The sequence below is a fragment of the Microcaecilia unicolor genome, chromosome 1, assembly GCF_901765095.1.
Source record: "Microcaecilia unicolor chromosome 1, aMicUni1.1, whole genome shotgun sequence".
Classification (NCBI taxonomy): Eukaryota; Metazoa; Chordata; class Amphibia; order Gymnophiona; family Siphonopidae; genus Microcaecilia; species Microcaecilia unicolor.
In genome coordinates, this window is record NC_044031.1 from 500,596,524 (window position 1) to 500,620,294 (window position 23,771).

Below are 23,771 nucleotides of genomic sequence, written 5' to 3' on the forward strand. Positions count from 1 at the left end.
ACCCACTCTAGGAATGGGTTATGGTGCCTATTTCAAGCCTATTCTATAAGGAAAAATAGCACATACTTTTATTTATAGAATACTAGTGCAAATGGCTGAAACAGGCATATATTAAGATGTGTTCACTTTCACCAGCCCTATGGCTGGTGTACATGTACATGCCTAAATGTTAGCAAATATGCAAGTGGATGATAGAATTCTATCATTTATGCATGTACCTGTGCATAAAATCATGGCACTTACTTGTCCCCTAGTTGGTATTCTACAAGAGGCCATGTACACGTGTAAATGACTACAATGCCACCATTGCATTGCATTGCATTACATGACATTTGTATCCCACACAAACCTCCTGAGTTCAGTGTAGCTCACAGTACAATAAGCTGGGTGTCACAAAATGCCTAACCATTCACCTGGGGCTAACCCTGTGGCCACTTAGAGGGTCTATCCCCAGCAAAGCTCAGGTCTGCCTGCACCAGGGCATGTGCTCGACACTAACACCCTCCTCCCACTGACTGAGTCCCAACCACTTCTAGACAAATCTCCTGCTCTCAAGTTATCCCCAGTGATTTCTAGGTTACTGGGGCACACTCCTAGTGATCCCACAGTTCCTAGAAAGCACTCACAGGCCCAACACACAAACCACTAGGATTCTTAGTCAGTATAGACTAGCAGAGTCAATAAACCAAAAAAAGGTTTATTGTCTTAAAAAAATATTGAATAGTGAACTATAAAAACAGATGGAAAAATAACAGGCAAGTAACTGAATAAGGATCAATTATAAAACTATCTAAACATTTTATTACTACCTGGTTAGTGCCTGGGAAGTACAGGAAATATAGCTGCTCACAGGTTACACAATATAACTGCTCACAGGATCTCAGTAAAGAGGTCTTTCTCTCTCTACTTCCAAACTGAGACTGGAAAAAATCAATATTTCCAGACTGAAGTTGAGCTCTTGGGCCAATCAGAGCCCAGAACAACATTTTTTTTAAATGTAGCTAGCCACATCATTAAAGTTTACTTCCTCTCTGTGGTAAACTCTGTAACAGCTTTAAACATAAAATGTGCACCACCTGCTGGCCTAATTAGAGAAATACACTTCATGAAATATTCTTATAATTCATATGCTGGTCACCACACTGGGTATTCCCAGGAACATTACACAAAATTTATATGAGATAAAAACTTGATCTTAGTGCTTCAAATGCTTTCTAAACCTAAAAGTCTTCAATAATTTTTGAAATTTCCCATAATTTTCCGACACCTAATTGCCCTTGGAAGCTCATTCCAGTGACTCACAGACTGATATGCAAACGTATTTGAAAAAAATGTCTTATAAACAATCTTTTTAGGATTAGAATAATGAAGTGTTAAAAATCCCCTTGAATCAGGTCTCAAATTTCTAACTGATAGATGAATAAGTGGAATCATGTAGTTAGGAGCAAAACCGTGCAGAATAAAAAAAAAATAAAAACAATGAGCATAACTTAAACATAATTTAAGCCTGTGCCACAACCAATGAAGCTGCCCAACAGAGGTGTGGCCCTCTCAAATTTTGCAACTTTAGAAATCATTCAGGCTGTAGTACTTACAATGTTTGAATTTTCTTTATTACATTTTCCTTACAGCCAGATAAACACATTGCAGTAATCAAACTGGGCCAACACCCAGTGTTTTTGCAATCATTCTGAACACATCCTGAGTAAAATTTCATCTGATGCATCTCTGTTTCCCCAGGGGCGTAGCCAGACACCCAAGTTTGGGTGGGCCTAGGCCCAAGATGGGTGGGCAGAAGAACATCGCCCCGTCCCACAGGTGCTTTGGTCTCTCCTCTCACCTGCATGCATATGGCCTCTCAAACATCCCCCTCCCCCGCATACCTTTTAAAATAGCAGATTTTCACCAGGGAGCGAGCAGCAACTAATACACACTGCTCATGTTGGCCCCACACCCTTCCCTCTGATGCAGCTTCCTGTTTCCACCTAGGCAGAAATACATCAGAGGGAAGGCTATGGGGCCGGTGTGAGCAATATGTATGTCACTGCTCACTGCAGGCGAAGGTCTGCTACTTACAAGGTATGCAGGAGGGACACTTGTTGGGAGGTTTTCAGCTGGTGGGCTTGGGGATCCCTGCCAGCCACATCATAGGTATGTTTTTACTGGGTGGGCCTGAACCCAAGTGGGTGGGCCTGGGCCCACCCAAGCCCACCCTTGGCTACGCCACTGGTTTCCACAACACCTTAAAAGCTTTAATTGTCCTTGCCGTAGCTGTGGTTTCAAATGTAAGACATCCATCAAAATCAATCCCAGAATTTTTAAAGTAGACTCTAAAGGAAAATTAATTCTATCAATACTTAGGGGTCCTTTTACTGAGCCACAGTAAAAAATGGCCTGCAGTAGTGTGAGCATATCTTTTGGCACGTGCTGGGCCATTTTTTACCGCATCTAGGAAAAAGGGCCTTTTTTTAAGGGGCTGGAAAATGTATGTGCGCTAAAATTGAAACCAGCGAGTGTCCATTTCAGTCTGAGACCTTACCGCCACCCATTGACCTAGCGGTATGGTCTCACATGCTACCTGCGTGATTAGCATGCAGTGCACGCCAACTGTTGTTTACCGCCGGGTAAGAAGCCCGTGTTAGAAAATTTATTTTCTACCACAGGATTCGGCGCACCACCAAACTCAGAATTATGCATTGTACGCGCGGAGGCCCTCCTGCGCCTTTGTAAAAGTGCTCCTTAATTCCTTAGCATTAACCATATTAAATAGACTGCTCAATAGCAAACACTTTCTTTTTTCTTATTCAATCTCAACTTAAAAGTTGAAGTCCACATTTCTAGAATGTTCAACTCTAACTTTATATTTGGAGTAAAATCCAAGAGCTCCCCTATGACTGGCATGAACAGTTATATCGTCAGCATAAATTAATAGTCAAGAAAAACATAACTCAAAAGTTCCTTCCTAATGCCACTTTTATTAGGTTAAACAAGATTGGTGATATAAGAAAACCCTTGGGAACTCCACAGCCAGAATTCCATGCAGTAGATACACTCCCTGCATTTTCATGTTATATTATCTACTTGGATTTTAAAAAAAAAAATCTTAAACCATTTCAAAATGTTCCACCAATAGCATAATAGTTCAAGATGGATAACAGGGACATCATGGTCCACCAAACCAAAGGCCCCTTTACCAAGCTGTGGCAAAAGGGGGCTTGCGCTGCAACAGCGCATGTTTTGACAGACATTAAGGTCTAAGAGTGGCATGTGGCATTCCATGGATATAGTGGTGCAGATACGCCATGCAGATATACGAGCCTCAGCTTTGGTTCTGGCTGGCATTTCTTTATAGAATGCACTACCTGGTCAGCTTCATCACCGTGGTAACATCTTACAGTTTAAAAAACTCTTGAAGACACAACTTTTTGGGACAGCATTTTTTTTTTTATTGCATATGGACTTGATTGTAATTAGCTTAAAAGTGATGTAATGATATTAGTGGCAGAGTTGTATGTAATTGATTGTTTACTTATTTGTGTTTTGAATTTGTTTTTATTATGTATATTTTTATGGAAACCAACCTAGGTTATAGGTGGTATAAATGAATATAGTGGATACAATATCAGGAAGTCCTGAAAAGCACAATTAAAGAAATTTATCCGGGATGAGAAAGATTATGCCTCCAATCAGGATTATTAATGGATGTATGAACATGAAACATCAGCTATAAAAATACAAAGCAAGTAGGATTTTAAAGTGATTCCTTATCATCGTTGAGTTTATTAAGTGGTTCAGATTCATCTGAAGATTTTTTTTAGAGGCACGTGGGGGAAATGCCTGAAGAGGTCGCAGATACAGATCTTTTCGAGGCAATCAGAAAACCTGTCTGAACACCAGGTCACAGAAACAATGATAATAAATTTATCCAAAGGTATACTTACTAGTGATGAGATATACATGCAGGCTTATTTTCAAAAGAGAAGGACGCCCATCTTTCGACACAAATTGGAAGATGGGCATCCTTCTCCCAGGGTCGCCCAAATCGGCATAATCAAAAGCCAATTTTGGGTGTCCCCAACTGCTTTCCATCGCAGGGACACCCAAAGTTCCCGGGGGCGTGTCGGAGGCATAGCGAAGGTGGGACTGGGGTGTCCTCGACCGGTAATCGAAAAAAAGAACGGCGTCTCTGACGAGCACTTGGACGACTTTACTTGGCCCTTTTTTTGTTACAACCAAGCCACGAATAGGTGCCCGAACTGACAAGATGACCACCGGAGGGAATCGGGGATGACCTCCCCTTACTCCCCAGTGGTCACTAACCCCCTCCCACCCTCAAAAAAATTCTTTAAAAATATTTTTTGCCAGCCTCTATGCCAGCCTCAAATGTCATACTCAGGTCCATTGCAGCAGTATGCAGGTCCCCGGAGCAGTTGTAGTGGGTGCAGTGCACTTCAGATAGGCAGATCTAGGCCCATTCCCCCACCTGTTACACTTGTGGTGGTAAATGTGAGAGCTCCAAAACTCACCACAACCCACTGTACCCACACCTAGGTGCCCCCCTTCACCCATAAGGGCTATGGTAGTGGTGTACAGTTGTGGGTAGTGGGTTTGGGGGGAACAGCACACACGGTAAGGGAGCTATGCACCTGGGAGCAATTTCTGAAGTCCACTGCAGTGCCCCCTAGTGTGCCCGGTTGGTGTCCTGGCATGTGAGGGGGACCAGTGCACTATGAATGCTGGCTCCTCCCACGACCAAATGCCTTGGATTTGGTCGTTTTTGAGATGGGCGTCCTCGGTTTCCATTATCACCAAAATCAGAAACGACCAAGTCTAAAGACAACCATCTCTAAGGCAGTGGTGTAGCCACAGGTGGGCCTGGGTGGGCCAGGGCCCACCCACTTTGGACTCAGGCCCACCCAAAATTGTAACATTCTTGCTGTGGCTGGTGGGGATCCCCAAACCTTGCCAGCTGAAGATTTTTTCCTCCTTGGGCAGCCCTCGCTCTTCCAAATGTCAGCTAACAGCACTTGCCTTGAGCTGACGCTGAGACCGGCCCTTCTACACATGCTCAGTTTTTTCTCATACAAAAGCACTGAGTATGCACAGCCTGCTGGCAGCAGCATCAGTTTGAGGCAAGTGCTGCTGGCTGCCGTTTGGAAGAGTGCTGGCTACTCGAGAAGGAGGAGAAAATCTTCAGCTGGCAGGGTTTGGGGATCCTCACCAGCTCAAGTATTTAATATTTGGAGTTTGTGGGCAGGGAGGGGTGGAGAGAGGAGCAAACCAGAGGGGGATGGGAGTGAATTCTATGCCCACCCACCTTGGGCCCAGGCCCACCCAAAATTGTCCATCTGGCTACACCCCTGCTCTAAGGTTGACCTAAATTTCCAGATTTGGGCATCCCTGACCGTATTATCGAAACAAAAGATGGACGTCCATTTTGTTTCAATAATATGGGTTTCCCACCCCTTTACGGGGATGTCAGGACGTCCTCAGAAAAAAAAAGGCGTCCCTTTCGATTATGCCCCTCTAAGTTGTCCCAAAGGTTATCTTCTGTGCCTTCAGTCCCTTAGACTTGTTTCAATTTAGAATTGATTATGATGATTTATAAGATCTTAATTTTGAAATTTTTTTTTTTTCATTTAAGGAAGATATGTGGGATAGATCCATTGTTAGAAATAAAAATCTACTTGGTCCCCTTCAGGGCCTATGGACCCTTTGGTAGTTGCTTTCAAGCAATTAGTGTTACAAGATGTATCAAAATTAACTCAGAATGGTTCAAGAGTTCAATATAATTTGACATCAGTAGAACATCAGGCTTTACTTTCATTACAAACAAATTCATTGATTATAATAAAAAGAGAAGACAAGGAAGGAGAAGTGGTGATTCAAGATGTGAGGACTATGAGGCTGAGATACAACAACAATTAAGAGATCAGTTGGTTTATTTTCCGCTTGATAATGATCCTACAGAATTGAAACAACAAATTTGGACATAACACAATCAGGCCTACGGTCTGTTTTTTTAATGAAATTGGAATTTCAGTTTTTAAACATCCAGTTACTGTATACCACTGTTTTACACTGTTCCAAAAAATCATAAAATTCTTGACAGTTCCCCATCAAGTTCCAACAGAATATTTGCTATCTTTAGCAAATTATTCCAAGAGCAATATTTTTTGTAGATTTTGGGAGTGGCAATGGGGGCTACATTTGCTCCATTGGTAGATTACCTATATACGGTAAGATATGAACAACAATAGTTATCCAAAGCTCCATTCTTTGATGAGCTCTTTAAATGAGTATGTTTTAGCGATGATGTGTTTGTGCTATGGCATGGAACTATATCACCGTTACAATCATTTATTGATTACTTGAACCAATGTGATAGCAATATCAAGTTCACGTTTCAGTTTTCTCAGAAGAAGATTAATTTCTTGGATGTCAATGTAATACAAAATAGAAATTGTTTTTACAACAAAGATTATAGGAAGCCCATGGCTAAAAATTCAATATTACAGTTTTATAGTTGGCAGCCATATAGCCTAAAATGCAGTCTTCCCTTTTCTCAGATGTTGAGATATCGAAGAGTCTGCACAGATATGAAGGACTTTCGTATGCAATCAAAACAATTAATGAAAGAATTAGAAACCCATAGCTATCCACAAAGCTTACAAAAGAGCCAAATATAACAATCGAGATTTTCTTCTTCAATAAAACATGAAAGAATCAGATCAACCATTATTTCAGACCTGTGTCATGAAATTCAATCAGGGCAGTAGACAAATCACCTTTTGAGAAGATGTGATCTTAAAGAGTTTTTAATATAAAATGGAAGGTATTTTTATGAAATGAAGTGGGTTAATTGACAGAGGGGATTCCAGAATTGAGGTTTGATTTTGCATCACTTCCGGGGTTCCTGCTCTATGGGTATCTATTATAAAACTGACCATTTGAGTAGTCTAGGATAGTGGGTTGAAGATTCAGCCCTGCATAGATAATGCTGTTAAAAAGTAGAAGACAGAGCACTATAATCAGCTTAAACATGATGGTTTCCTACCATTTTTATTTATATTTGGAGGCGATGAGTGGCATTAACGTAAGATGTTAAACATTGACCAATTGTACCAGCAGGGCTGAGAGGCTCCTGAAGAAGCCGTTATCAGGTGAAACGGAAGGCTCCATAGGGCTAAAGCCCAAGCAGCCTTGAAATATGTTTGTTAAAAGTGATGTTTGAATTATGAAACATTGTTAAATATGCAAACACCAATGGCGTTATTAGCTACTATAGAAGTATTGCAGGGTATATATAATATATTGAATGTTGAACATAAATTGGAGAAGATATATGAATACAGATTTGATTTAGCAAAAATATAAAAATAAGAGGTTTTTCAGACCAGTGATGGTGGTATTGTGAAGCTAATCATATGCCTAATATTAGTCTAATCATATGTTTATTATTAGGCTATGAAGCCACTGAGGTTTTTTTCCTCTTGATAGAAAGGGTATTTATTTACATGGTAGGTCAAAGGGAACCTGGATTAGTAGAGTGTGTGATTACAAATTTATACTAGTTTCTAAGTATCATTCTAGTAGACACTACTGTTTTGGGTGGAACAGGGCCAGAGTTGTAATGTACACACGTGGAGGGGCATAATCAAACGGGGCACCCAAGTTTTCCTGAGGGTGTCTTGCAGGACATTCCCGTGAAGGGACGGGGAAACCCGTATTATCGAAACAAGATGTAAGTGAGAGAATGACATAATACTGAGACGGGGAGATATCCTTGAAACAGCCATAATGGCGAAACACGAAATTGTGTCGGACAGCAGATCCCCCAGAGAACAGACTTACTGAAGTTAAGTGCTTGCATAGCATAAAACTCTATAGAAGTAGTAATTTAAGAGTATTAATAAAATGTATAGAGAATACCACCAGTTAAAACAGAAAAAGAACTAAAAACAAATAAACAAAATACAAAATAAAATAATATATGTCACGGAGACCAATGAGGATTGGAGGAGTGATGGCTTAAACTATATAGTGCCCCATGACTCTGATAACTGAGGTCTTCTAAGATTATTCTAAAGAGTATCACAAGTGGAGGAGGGCCTAGTGGTTAGGGTGGTGGAATGTGGTCCTGAGGAACTGAGTTCAATTCCCACTTTAGGCACAGGGAGCTCCTTGTGACTCTGGGCAAGTCACGTAACCCTCCATTGCCACATTGAGCCTGCCATGGGTGGGAAAGCACAGGGTACAAATGTAATAACAATTATTGCTGGGTCTTGTGCTATTGAAGAGCCTTAAAGGAGTTTTTTTTCTATACATTTTAGCCATTGTTATTTCCACCTGTGCTATTGCTAGCCATATTTCCCTCTTCACTTGAGTTTAATCTGGTAATCTTTTCTGTGGACCTCTTGTTGTATTCTTCTGTATTTCTTGAATACAGCCTCTTTTGTCCTTATTTTAATCTCTGCTAGGGAAAGTGGGGGGTTTTTGTATGCTCCTTTCCTGTAGAATCAATGCTTTTGGAAATTCATTAAGAGGAGTCATGCTAATTATTTAAGGGGGGTTGAGTTTACCTTTGTCGCCTAGCCAGATGTTTCTCAGAGAACATGATCTGTATGATTGTGAGATGATTGTATGTTTCTTGGAATGAATTGTTTTTCTTTTATTATTGGTGGGGGGGGGGGGTTCTGCCTTGTTTTTTTGTATTGTAAACCACTCTGACCTGTTCGCAAATAGGGTGGTATATCAAATTGCATTAATCTCTTTTTTCTGCCACTTGCTTGGAGAACTATATCGGCTTCCTATTTCTCTTGTTTTTGTTTACTTTCCTTATATAAGATCTGCTGCCATATTTATAGCAGCTTTCATCTCAGACCACTGTCTTTCCACTTTTCTTATGCCTACCCATGCTGCCAGCTGTTTTTTCAAATACTTCCCATTTTACCAAAATCAGCATGTCCGAAATCCAGCACTTTGAGTTTTGTGTGTCTGCACTCCACTTTAGCTCTTATATCAAACCATATTGTAATGATCACTATTGTCTAGCTGGACACCCACCCGGATGCTGGAAACACTTCCTCCAATTGTGAGCACTAGACCACCACCCCTTTCCTTGTGGGTTCCTCATCATTTATATGAGGAAATCATTTGGCAAGCATCCATGATCTCTGATTCTTTCTGATTCTTCTGATGGGACATTCCAATCCACATCAGGCAAGTTGAAACCTCCCAGTATCAGCACCTCCCTTTTGATTCCAAGCTTATGGATATCTTTGATCAGATCCTTGTCCAGCTTCTCTATTTGTACAGGAGGTCTGTAGATAACTCCTAAGCAGATACAGATTCTATTTTCTCTTTCCAGAATGATCCATGTCACTTCTTTTCCTCGGGTTTCCTGCATTTCAGCCACTTTGCTATTGTTTTTCACATACAGTGCCACTCCTCCACCTCCTTGGCCCTCCTCATCCTTCCTAAAAAGATTATAGCCCAATATGATTGCGTCCCATTCATTGAACCATGTCTCTGTAATAGCAACAATATTTAAGTCTGCCTTAATATCAGAGCTTGTCTTAATTTTAAAAAGCACCATGGTGCCTATATTGCTTTTATAAAGCATTGTCACCTCTGTCTGCTTCTGTATTATAATCATGACTCCAAATAAACATGAGGTGTTCTCTTCAATCTCTACAAAAACATTTTTTCAAACAGAAATCAATAATAATAGCACTTTTGTCATGGTAGCAGTAATATAAGATAGGTGACCTGCTATAAGATAAGTGTGAAAGATCAACCACAGAAAGTGGAGGAACACTCTGTCCCTACGACCGTAGAACACAGAAGAGTAGTGTAGTTTGGCTCCTCCAAAGAGCACAAGGGGGACACAATAGTTCTTAAGTATAGAAATTTTATAGACTCAAGTCTTTGGTGAATTTCTAATAAAATTCCTATACATAAGAACTATTGCATTTCCCTTGTGTCCTTTGGAACAGCCAAACTACCCTAACTCTTCAGTCTGTATAAGGTAGGTGTGGAAATAACAGTCATTATCAATTCTGGATATCATAAGAAAATAAAGCAAGATTTTGATATCATGAATGGTCAGCCAAGTTTTAACTTAGGGATGGGCAATCTCGGTCCTTAAGGGTCACAACGCAGTCAGGTTTTCAATATTTACCCATTGAATATACTTAAGATCTATTTGCTTGCTCTGCCTCCATTGTATGCAAATAGATCTAATGTATATTCATTGGGGAAATCCTGAAAACTTGACTGTTTTAACTGATCTAATTAAGCCTATTATATAGCAACTGAACTATGAATACACAGTGTATGGTAAGGTGCTGTTCAGTGCAGTTAACTGTATGGGAACATGCTGGCTATACCTCAAACAGCATGTGGGCTTTGCACTTCACAAACTTTAATTTTTGCCATCTGTGTGGAAAGTGCAAAAGTGTAACACACTTCAGTAAAAAAAAAAGCTCCTTAGTTTTTATGAATATATTTCTGCAATTTGTGGTCTTTAGTGGCTTTTAAAAAATGTTTCTTATTTTAGAGTCTATGCTCTGAAAATGGCAGGGATGAATCAAAGTCAGGTATGCATATGAAGTAACACATTTGAGTTTGTCTTGTTGGGCAGGCTAGATGGACCGTGCAGGTCTTTATCTGTCGTCATCTACTGTGTTACTATGTGACGAGCAGATCTGGGAGTGGGCAGAACCAAGTGGTTAGAATCCAAGGAGCAGAGAGCATGGGTGGGTGTATAGGGTAGGGTTAGTGAGGAGAGGTTAAGATGTATCCCTAGGTGCAGGGCTTTGTGAGTCAAAAACCCTTAAATTGGGAGCGAACTTCAACTGGGAATCAATGAAGGGGATCCGGGAAATTATAGACCTGTGAGTCTGACGTCGGTGCCAGGAAAAACGGTAGAGACTATTATAACGAACAAAATTACAGAGCATATTCAAAAGCATGGATTAATGAGACAAAGCCAGCATGGATTTAGTGAAGGGAAATCTTGCCTCACCAATCTATTACATTTCTTTGAAGGGGTGAACAAACATGTGGATAAAGGCAAGTTGGTTGATATTTTGTATCTGGATTTTCAAAAGGCGTTTGACAAAGTACCTCATGAAAGACTCCAGAGGAAATTGGAGAGTCATAGGATAGGATGTAGTGTCCTATTGTGGATTAAAAACTGGTTAAAGGATAGAAAACAGAGGGTAGGGTTAAATGGTCAGTATTCTGAATGGAGAAGGGTAGATAGTGGGGTTCCTCGGGGGTCTGTGATGGGACTGCTCCTTTTTAACATATTTATAAATGATTTAGAGATGGGAGTAACTAGTGAGGTAATTAAATTTGCTGATGACACAAAGTCATTCAAAGTTGTTAAACTGTGAGAGGATTGTGAAAAATTACAGGAGGACCTTACGAGTCCTATAAAGAATGACAAAATATCTTAATAAAACACAGCACCAATCTTTTAGAAATAAATTCTTGCCCCCCAAATCCAAACTCACTAAGGATTTTTGCTATTCCTGTAGGAATTAGAAGTTAAAGGATTGCTAATTTCACATTTATTCATCTAAACATCTGGTCACATCCATTCAGCAAAGCCATTATGCACATTTCTAGAAAATAAACAATGACATGATGATGACACTAAAGAAAAGTTGGTGAGGCTTACACTGAAATTACTAATAATGAAGACACACTTTATTCTAAACATAAATCTCTAGGACCAATTAATCACACTAGAACTCGTGGTGTCAACAGTCCTGGAGAAAAACTGGCATCTGAGAGTTACTTTAATGAATTCAATTCAATATATAAAGTTGAAGAACAGGTTTGCCTGAATAAACAAGTCATTGATTATTATTCTCTGACTGTATTTCAAATGGCATTTTGTCTCTCTTACCTCCATAGGAAATGCTTTAAAATTAACAGTATGGTCAGACCCTCGTTGATTTTCTCTTCCCCAGTGAAATTGAACTTCATGTAGTTCATAGTCATGGCCACGAGGCAAGGGACCTCCTACTAAAACTGCAAGAAACACAAATTAAAAGAAACATGTTTTTCCAAAAAAAAGAAAATATGTATATACAGTGCTGAAATGTTCAAGTTGCTATTGTATGTTTTAATAACTAAACAAAAATCATGGAATTAAATCTCAATAAACTGTTTTATTCCTATGTCAGATGGCTACTCACAGCCAAAGTGACAATCGAGTGCTGTAGCTGTAGTTATAGATAATGTGTCAGTATTACCTTCCTGTAGCCAAGTTTAATACTGATAAAGTGCCTGATACTCAAAGCTTTTACTCAGATAATGTTAACCACTACCTGGATAAATTACTTAGCTGGGCCATTTCTGGCTTAGGTTCCCCTCGACTGTAGAACTTATAAGATAAGGACAATAGAAGTGAACTATTTGATAACTTTTGTACATATTTGGATACAGCTTCAAGTTGTTGCTACCTGCCTCTGGCACATTGAAACTTATTTGTTTGTGATACTAATGACTTGATTCATGAAGTAAAATCTGTTGGTTTGGAATAGCACGACTAGAGTTGACTAAGTTATTTAGTAGATGTTATCAAATGTCTGAATTGCTTATTCAGCCTCCAAGAGTAATCTGGTCTTGACCTTGGTCCCAACAATCTATACGTTTTTTTTAATATACCCTGGTTCTCACTCCATGGGGTGTTCGCTAGGTGGCTACACGGACAACTACTGCAATACAGGGCTACATTAGTAAGGACCAAAAACTTCCCATCACACAGAGGTAAAGTCATCACCTCCTTCATCTGAAAGCAGTGGCCCATGAATGTATAGTATGCTCTCACTTGGTTTCTTCACAGCAAGATCAGCTGCTGTACCCCAATCAACACACAACTCTTCAACCATTTTGAAGACCAAGATTTCACTACAATTCTACTACTACTACTACTATAAATCATTTCTATAGTGCTACCAGTCGTACGCAGTGCTTCACAATTGAACATGAAGAAAAGACAGTCCCTGCTCAAAAGAGCTTACAATCTAAATCAGGACAGACAGACAGGACCAATAAGGATAAGGGTAGGACAGACAGAAGGACACATAGGGAAAGGGACTAATGAAGAGAGGAAGACAAGATAAAGGTTACGAGCAAGTGACAGGAGTCAAAAGCAGCATCAAACAGATAGGCCTTTAGCCCAGATTTGAAGGCAGCCAGGGATGGAGCTATACAATGCAATACAACAGAATTTATATTCCACTATATACCAATGCGGATTACAATTTAGATAAAAACTAGGCCATCACTAGGAAATACAAAAAATACAAAAATTATATCTAAACCAATCTAATCTAACTAAATTAATACATAAAATAAACAGAATTACATTAAATAAATAGAAAATAAGTAAGCCTTTAACAACTTACGAATTCATAAATAGGATTCTACCAATCTCAGCTCCAAAGGAAGAGAGTTCCAACATTGCACCAAGCAATAAACAAAACTAGAACTATGAAAGGACTTGTACCTCACATGTTTTACAGAAGAAAACTGCAGTAAGCAACATTCTCCCAATCTAAGAGAACAAACTGTTGTTCCTACAGTGAATAACTCCACCAAATAGTCTGGAAGAAAACCATAAAATAATTTGTGCATAAAAATACAGAGCTTAAATTTACATCATGCTTCAATAGGGAGCCAATGAAGAGATCTCAATAAAGGAGTGACATGATCAAATTTGTGTCTTCCACAAATTAGTTTTGTGGCGTGTTCTGCAAAATTTGCAAACGCCTCAAAGATGACTGAGAACATCCACTATAAAGTGCATTGCAATAATCAAGCTGAGATAACACCAGTGCCTGAACCACCACCTGAAAATAAGTTTTACTCATCAAACATTTAATACGCTGGAGCTGTCTTAACCTAAAAAACACTTTCCTAGTTAACTGCAAAATTTGAGTCTTAATAGTTAAATGAGGGTCCAACAGAATTTCCAGAACCTTTAGTGAAGATTCCAAAGAAAAATCCAAACCCTGAATTCTAGTTGGGGGTGATAAACATAGAATCCTAGTTTAAGCTTTTAACGCGAAGCCCACTGTTCCATAGTCTCCAAATAAGTAGCTATTTCACTAATACTATCTTCAACTGTTTTTGCTAATGGAAAAATTTCCTTCAGTTCCTCCTCCATGGCTAGGAGGCAAATGATGCAGAACCTCCCTCCCCCTGGCCTTTTTGTGGTTTGCCCTGATCCATGCCATCTTCTCACAGTCATTTCTTTCAGTCTGCTACTTTTACTATGCTCAGCTGTCTTGCATGTGATTTCCAAACTGCGATGGCAGTTTCCAGAGTCCTGTTCTTGGCAGCCACAGAAAATCTTTGTTTTCCCTTTTCCAAAGCTGGCTTAAGGGGTGAGGCAGTGATGTACTGGCTTAGGGTGCTGAAAGCCACTAGCTCACCATTCACAGCAAAACAAGCTTGCTCTTTCACTCCTCCTGCTGCACTGTCCTTCTGCTGGCACTATGGCATTTTGAAATATGAGAATAGGTGCTTCTTCCTTCTCATGAGAATACAGGATGTGCTTTTTCTCACCTTTGAAAAATGCCATGGTGCTGATGGTAGCACTGGCCGAAGAACTGCACAATGGTGAGAGTGAGAAGAAATAAGCGCCTACCATTTTGTTAAGTATGCATCAGCTAAGCAGGTGCCAAAGCTGATGCTAGGGCTGAAAGAAGGCTGATAGGGCTGATTCTTAGGACTGGAAAAGGGAGTGAACTGGAAGGAGCTTATGCAGGGACTACAAGAGAGATGGGCTGGAACTGGAAAGAGGATAATGTTGGAATGAGAAGGGGGTTTGGGACTGGAGAGGTGCTGATGCTGGGAAAGTAAGAAGCAAGAGGAGATAGTATAGGAAATGGAGAAGTAAGAGCATATACAGGGAGAGGTGGAAAGGAATATGTATAGGAATGGATGCTAGGACAAGGACAAGAATACACGATAGTAACTTTGCTTATCAATCTTGTACAATTTGGAATATTATTCCCATTTCTATCCGAATGATTGCAAATTATTTACAGTTTAGGAAGGCATTGAAGGTGTATTTATTTGATAGGTATTAAGGAATATTTTCTTTCTTTTTATTTGTTTGTTTACCTTTCTGTGAACCGCTTTGATTCCTTGGCTGATTTAAGCGGTATATAAGCAACAGAATGGAAGGGAAAAGAAAAGAAAAGGCAGGGTGAATGAATACTGGAAAAGGAAGTAGACAAGTGGATCCTGGGGAAAGGGTGAAAGAGGGATGAGGGCAAATGCTGGAAATGTAGAAAAGCAGGGATTCAGGCTCAGTGGAAGCTCTGAGATTGGTTTGGAGACTAGAAGAAGACAGACACTAAGACTGGCTGGGTATTGGGAGTATAAGTGGGGACTCGGGACGGGTGAGATTGTGTGTGGGCGAGGACACATGGATTAAGTACAGTGCAAAAATGGGGCTTGAGAATTAGCTGAGGTGATAGAGGGGACTAAGAAATTCAGCAGGGTTTAGGAGGACAACAGGAACTAAGAGACTAGCCAGCATATAATCGAAAGAGAAAAACGCCTATATTGCGACCCAAATCGGGAGATGGGCGTCCTTCTCCCGTGGGCGCCCAGATCGGTATAATCGAAAGCCAATTTTGGGCGTTTCCAACTGCAATCCATCGCGGAAACGGGTAAAGTTGATGGGGGCATGTTGGAGGCGTGGTGAAGGTGGAACTGGGGCATGGTTATTGGCCGAGGAGAGATGGGCGTCTTTAACTGATAATCGAAAAAAAAAATGCGTTTTTACTGCGATTTTGGGTCACTTTTTTTATTACCCTTTTTTTTCACAAACAGGTCCCAAAAAAGTGCCCCAACTGACCAGATGACCACTGGAGGGAATCGGGGGTGACCTCCCCGGACTCCCCCAGTGGTCACTAACCCCCTCCCACCAAAAAAACCCCACTTTAAAAACTTTTTTTTCCAGCCTCTATGCCAGCCTCAAATGCCGTACCTACCTCTATGACAGCAGAATGTGTTCTATCCTGTGACAGCCTTTCCCTGGTTCTGATGTGGCTCTCGGGTGAGTGTGACACCTTTTCTGTTATGCACACTGCAGAGTCACAACTGCAATGCATTGTGGTGGGTGTAGGGTATTGGGCTCCGTGATTCCACTAGCTTGTGGCAAATGCTCACAATGTTGGTAGTTGGTAGGCTCTACTCCCATGGTGCTTTTCCCCCTGCTTACTGGGTCAGAGTGTGCCCTGTTTTGTTTCCGGTAGTCCATGAGGTAGTGGCCATTTTTGTAAGCCAGTTTTAGATCCCTTTCACGTGTTAGCCACGTTACAGAACTTAGTTCTTCCCTTGAATGTGGCTGAAAGAGGGCATTGTACAGCATTCTGCCAGCTCTGACCTACTGCTCATCTCAGTACCAGGGAGACTCGTTGCCAGTGGGGCACAACCTCTGATCTGCAGTTAACTGTGAGTAAGCGTGCTTATTCAAATAAAGGAAGTTTTCTGAGAGATTAGTCTTCAGGTGTCAACTGCTGTGCCAATGTTATATAGCAGCAACCAGTCCTAGAGGCCTGTGTGTATGCAGGTCCCTGGAGCACTTTTAGTGGGTACCGCAGTGCACTTCAGCTAGGCGGACCCAGGCCCATCCCCCCCCCTACCTATAACACTTGTGCTGGTAAATGGGAGGCCTGCAAAACCCACTGTACCCACATGTAGGTGCCCCCTTCACCCCTAAGAGCTATGGTAGTGTTGTACATTTGTGGGTAGTGGGTTTTGGGGGAGGGGGGTTCGGTGCTCAGCACCCGTGGTAAGGGAGCTATGCATGTGGGAGCGTTGTCTGAAGTCCACCGCACTGACCTTTAGGGTGCCCAGTTGGTGTCCTGGCATGTCAGGGGGGCAAGTGTACTACAAATCGTGGCCCCTCCCACGACCAAATGGCTCGGATTAGGACGTTATTGAGCTGGGCGTGTTTAGTTTCCATTATCGCTAAAAAAAAACAAACGCCCAGCTGAAAAACGTCCATTTTTTCGAAAATACAGTCTGTCCCGCCTCTTCACGTACCCGTTTTCGGACATAGACGCCCATGGAGATAGGTGTTCGTGTTCGATTATGCCCCTCTAGGTGAAGGCTATGAGTAAGTCTATGAAACTGAGGGCAGAAGGATGAAGAGAGGAGTCAAGTTGAGAAGTCTGGAAGGCACAGGAAGCAGTTAAAAGGAACAGCGGGCTATGGAGAGAATGAGTGACAAAAGAAAGAGGACAGTCTTTGAAGGAAATGTGAAAGGGAGGAAATGAGGGCACTGAAAGTGGGATTGGGAGGCAGAGGTGAAAGGGGGAAAGAAGAATGTGGGAATAGTTTAGTTTATTTACTTATATTCCACATGATAACTATGTGGATTGCAAAAATAGATAGGGTTAGTGCAGTTTGAGTACTTGGACTTGGTGCTCGTATGATATGGTAAGTTTCTGAGTATCCATTTGCACAGTTTCTTATTACTTCACAATGTCCAACAATGGAGGGAGTTTGTGTTGCTGTCACTCATGTGACCAGAATTTGAACAGAATCTTTTTTGTGTGTTGAGTTCTAAAGTAAAATATCCTACTTCTGTTCTGCACTCACTATTGCAGACTTTTATTGGTTGGTATGGGAATGTTCCAAATGAATGAGTAATTATACTCTTTGGGGATAATTCTATAAGTAGCTGCCTAGTTTTAGGTGGCAGGAACATGTGTAAATGGCACTATTCTAGTCATTTATGTGCATAAGTGGCTATTTGAAGTCATAAATCACATTTTATAGAATGCCATCCAACAGAAAAGTACATGCCATATTTTGATAGCACATACTTTCCCAGTGGGCCTGTGCATGGGCATATTTTGGGTGGAGTATGGGCAAAATGTGCAAATATGCACGTAAATTATAGTACTCCATAATTTATGCATGGTCAGGCTAACAAATAGTTGTGAGCATTTACACCAGGCATAGGGCTGGAATAAGTGATCACGCCTTAAATGTAGGCATGTTTTCTGCCACTTGTACTAATATTCTTTAAAGAAAAGTAGGCGTTCAGGAAGGGTAAGCAGAGTTTGAACATGTACACAGATAGGGAGGCAGAATACGGAAGCAACACTGGAGGGAGAGGTGTAGAAAGGCTTGCGATAGAGCCGCACACAGATGTCTGGGCATGTGGCTTCTACTGCAAGCATAATACTACAGCATGCAGAAAGCAGAGGCATAGCCAGACCTCGATTTGGGAGGGGGCATGAGGCCAAAATGTGGGGGAGCACATTTTACCCCACCTCCCCACCACTCTCAACCCCCACCTTAACCCCATATACCTAGGCTGGCAGAGGTCCCCAAGCCCCACCAGCAAAAGATTTCCTGTAGCAATATTTGCCATCGCAATGCCTGCTCTGTTTTCTTGCCCTGGCAAGCATGCTCATTTTACTGAAATTGAGCATGCTTGAAGTTTGCGCATGCTCATTTTCACTAAAAAAGAGCATGTGCACGGGGAGGGGGAAAGCAAGGCGACAAATATCGCTGCAGGAAAGCTTCTGCTGGCAGGGCTTGGGGACCCCTGTCAGCCAAACCAGCAGACCTTGGGGGGCCCCGAACCCAAATTGATAGGAAGCAAACTGCCACTGGCAGAAAGTAAATGGCATGCAAATTTTATATATGGCAAACCTGTGGCAAATGTGAGGGGGGGGGGGAGTATGCCGGAAACATGTACACACGGTTTCAAAGTAAGCGTTGCTTCTTGTGCACATGTCCAAACCAAAAACGAAAGTGTCAACACAATTGGTGCTTGTTTTTCTGTGGCTAAATATAAGCCTTGCACAAATTGTTTCCACTTGAAGTTTTTGAGAGGCTCATATTTAAGAGCAGAAGAACAGGTGCCAATGTATGATTTCACTTTCAGTTTTGTTTAGACAAGGCACATGTTTGTTATTTACCATATGCCTTTAAAACTTGCACGGGCTTCCTTCCACTTGCATAACAAGACAAAACCAGCACTTTATTGTAAAAACAGACAAGAAATTATCTCTGCAAAACCTTCTATGCTACCCCAGACCCTCGAGAAAAAGTTTCACGCTGTACATGCATTAAAAGTGGGCAGCGTACTCTGTGCATATCACGGGATACCTAAATTACCTCATCAGCATACATTTGAATACAATTTCTAGCTGTGTGTTCCCCACAAGTTAGCACCCATGCTTAAGTCCTCTCTGCATGGGTGTTAACTCGTGCGTACAACAGTTGGAAAAGAGACAGTTCAGGGGGGTTATGAAAGAGGACTACAAAATCCTGAGTGAAGTGGAACGGGTGGAGGTGGATCAATTTTTCACTTATTCAAGAAGTACATCCATGGGGATGTAGGAAGTACTTAAGCTGGTAGAAAATTACTAAATAGCAAATTATTCTGGACTCGTTTCTAGGAATATGATTGTACCTCCTGTTTGGCCCTAAGCTCGGCAACAAGCCTATACCAATGAAAGGGACAATGCCAAGATGAAAATATATTATTTATTATAGATATAAAAATAACAATATGGCAAAATGCAAAGCAAGTTACAAAAATATACTTGTGCACTACTAAACCAATATACTAATTATTACCAAATAGATAAATGATAGTAGATATATAAAACTATATGTATGAATGATTATACAACTATAAGATATAACCTGAGTAGATTAAACACTTAGCAGCGAGTTATCCTACTGACCACAAATCCTGGGACAAACTAGCCCTTCACAGCCAAAAACCATAGACTAACTATACCCTGAACCATAGGTAATAAATCCTGCTTCTTTCACCCATTTTGCAGTCCTTTGGTTGCAGACTTCCAGAATGTTGAAGAATCGGATTTTTCCGTTGAGACTCTAACAACGAATCTATCTAGTCCAGGAATAAAATCCAAGGTCTTTGCTCTGTGCCCTGATTCACAGTCTTTGGGGAAGCTACAGAGCTGCAGTGGAACTGACCTTGCCAGCTTTTATCACAAGGAATTCAGTTCACTGGTGTGTTTAGGAAAATCAGTCTCTCTAGTTAGTCTGAGATAATAAACCAATGTGGTTGGGCTAAATCAAATGGTACAATAACTGCACCCCTATATATTGTAAATATCAAACATATAATCAGTTATGCTTAGAACATTTTATTAATCAATTCTTGTATTCAAAAATTACAATCTATTCATTTTTATTTTATAACTTAATTCCCACATACATACATACTCTCTCACCATACATGCCATCACCATCCTAACACATACCCTTGCACAAATTGTTAGGATGGTGATGGCGGGTATGGTGAGAGAGTATGTATGTATGTGGGAATTAAGTTATAAAATAAAAATGAATAGATTGTAATTTTTGAATACAAGAATTGATTAATAAAATGTTCTAAGCATAACTGATTATATGTTTGATAGTCTGAGAGAGATCTATCTATCCACCACCAAATCTCTTCTTCCTCTTCTGTCCCACATTAGCATCCCTCTCACTCAGGTGATACCTATGTACCAATCACAAACGGTGTACTTCTGTCCAGCAGATTTCATGGTGGTGACAATGCAAGGCCTTGTGATAGTTGCAAAGAAACTCTTTTCAGCCATAAGTCTGATGGTAGCAAACTCCCTCTGGGTTCACATATACTCCCGGAGACTTTTGTCTTCTGTGAGGTAAGCTCCTCTGCGTTTCCCAGGAGATAACTGGAGGCCAATCTGCAGTAAACAACGTGTCCTTGCATGAAGTCATCACAGATATGATAAGATGGTTTCTAATGGTTACTGATGTATTCAGGCCACCGGCTCTAGAATCCATATTAGAATAGGAAAAAATGTTCAGGCTTTACCAGGCCTCTGACCAGCAAAGGTGAGATAGCAGGAAAATACCCCTACAGGGATACTCAATGAAATTGCATGAACAATAGACATCACATGAACAATACAGCCAGTAGGGCCCCCAACCCGGTGGGACAGCACTTCACAGAACCAGGACACTGTACCAGTGATTTCACAGTGAGAATACTGAAAGGTTACTTTAAAACCATACAAGAACGTAAGACCTTTGAAGTCAGAATGATTGAATATTTTAACACCCAGCAGAAAGGACTTAACAAGGACCTGGGGTTCCTAGCCCATTATAAACCATAAAGCTGTATGTCTCTGTTGATCACCCCACCCCTCACCTATCCACACCCATCCTGTTAGAATATCAATGATATGCTTTGATGTCTCCATGCATACCTCCGACCCACCCCCATCCTCCCACCCTGTCAGACTGTCATAGTAATGCTTGAATGTTTTCACTTATATACACTGTCAGCTAGCACATTTGCTTATTTCCGATCTGAAGAAGAAGGGCAACCTTCGAAAGCTAATCAAGAAATGTATTAAGTTATGTCCAATAAAAAAGGTATCATCTTATTTTCTTTTCCATGTTTTATTTTGTTTGATTTCTATTGATAACCTTAAGAGTGGACTAACACGGCTACCACACTCCTCTACTTAAGATGGAAGATACCGCATACAGCCGCATGAAAAAGCAAATGAACAAACTTTTGGAAAAAGAAACAAAAGTGAACAGTCATCTTTACTTTCTGACAATCTGTAAGAAGAATGACATCATTCCCAAAGGACTGAGGATCAAAAATCCTTTGGCTACTACTTACAATTCTGACTATGCAGAGAAACTCTGCAAACGCACTAGTCAGAAACTAAGAAATGAACTTATACATCAACTCTACAAGAAAAAAAGAATAATACAAACCAAAGGGATGTAATCCTTAGGAACATGGAGGAATTACATCCACACCTTGTGAACCAACTTAAAGAGAACCTACATAACATCCAAGGAGAAAAACAATACATTGCTATCCGCAAAAAGGAAATAAAGCTATATTCTCTTCTTCAAAATCAAAGAGAGAGAAACTGCTTATCCTTGAATAGCTACAGCTCTGCAGAACCAAGATCCCCAGACACCTTGGAGACACTTGAATACACATCTGAGGCATGTGAAAATCAGAGCCCAAACAAACCAGGGAATACTGATCACACCTTTACAGATGCAAACCAAATGGGGATAATAAACCTCTCGAACCATCAATTATCACAACATGAGGTCTCTGTGCTCTCAAAAGGGCTTTCATTCTGCCCATCTAGTAAACTAGATGAACTCCAACTATACTCAGACCTAGAAGACTTCTTTAGAAAAATGTGCCTTAAAACACATTTCTATAACAAAGGGACACCAAACAGACCGGAGTACAGTCTTAAATAAAAGAACACTTATTTCACCCCACAGGAGGGACAAAACTACAAGCTGGATAATTACATAGAAAGTTTCAGACATAGGGTGAAATCCCAACTTTCCAACAAACAAAAGAGAATCCTGTACAATCTTACCCCACCAGAAAGAGCGGCCATAAGAACCCTACAAACTAACGAACGCATTATCATCAAACCCGCAGACAAAGGAGGCGCAGTGGTAATTATGGACATACAAAAATACATTAAAGAGGGGCACAGACAGCTCTCAGACAATAAATACTTCAGGAAACTGAGGACCCCACACAGGATTACACAAAACAACTGAAAGACCTTATCAAAACATTTCCTACACAAGCGCAACCTCACCTGAAGAAACTCATACCAAACCAACCTGCTGTGGGCTCATTCTACATGCTACCCAAGATCCACCATCCGGGAAACCCTGGCAGACCAATCATATCAGGTATTGGCACACTCACGGAAGAAATATCTGGATTCATAGAGGGAATTCTGAAACCTCTCGTACACAAAACTAACAGCTTCATACAAGACACCACAGACTTTCTGAATAAATTGAAAAATATCAAGCAACTACCACCTAACACCCTTCTGGTCACGATGGATGTAGAATCACTATACAGCAACATTCCACATGCGGATGGCATAGCTGCATGTGGAAGACTCCTAAAAAAATCCACACTGGACCATCAATACTCACCAGAAACTATTACAAAATTAATCAAATTAATTTTAACTCACAACTACTTCCACTTTAACAATGATATCTATCTGCAAATAATGGGCATTGCGATGGGCACCAGGACAGCACCCCAATATGCCAACCTTTTTATGGCTGAGCTGGAAGAGACATTTCTGAATACACACCAGACCAAACCTCTAAAATACTACCGGTACATCGATGACATTTTTATGATTTGGACGGAGGGTGAAGAAACTCTGAAACAATTTTATTCTGCCTTCAATAGATACCATCCTACAATCAGATTCAAAATTGACTACTCCCCAGAAAAAGTCAATTTTTTGGACACCACGGTCTCAATCAGTGATGGTTGTATACAAACATCTATATACAAGAAACCCACAGACAGATGCAGCTACCTCCACAACTCCAGCTTCCATCCTTCACATACAAAAAGATCCATCATTTACAGCCAAGCCACAAGATACCACCGTATCTGCTCTGACCCAGGGGACAGAGACAGACACCTTAAAAACCTGAGTGCATCCTTCAAACAGAAAGGCTACAACCCCAAAATAATCTCCAAGAATATTGCCTCCTCCCTCAAAACACCCAGGGAGAATCTGCTACAGTACAAGAAGAAAAAAATCCACAGACAGAATTCCCCTTGTAGTGACAATCAATCCAGAGCTGGAAAAACTGAGGAAAATCATAAGAGATCTACAACCTATACTCCAGGAGGATGAATTACTGAAAGAGATATTCCCATCCCC

General features: G+C 40.8%; 1 protein-coding gene across 2 annotated transcripts in view; it reads right to left on the reverse strand.

Annotated features, from left to right (window-relative positions):
• The window catches only part of CA8 (carbonic anhydrase 8), a 181,482-nt gene that overhangs the window by 131,121 nt on the left and 26,590 nt on the right, over window positions 1-23,771 (reverse strand). For both annotated transcript variants that reach the window (XM_030214821.1, XM_030214814.1), the window contains exon 3: window positions 11,921-12,045. In XM_030214821.1, the coding sequence (XP_030070681.1) occupies window positions 11,921-12,045 (125 nt within the window). The remainder of the gene's footprint in view (window positions 1-11,920; window positions 12,046-23,771) is intronic.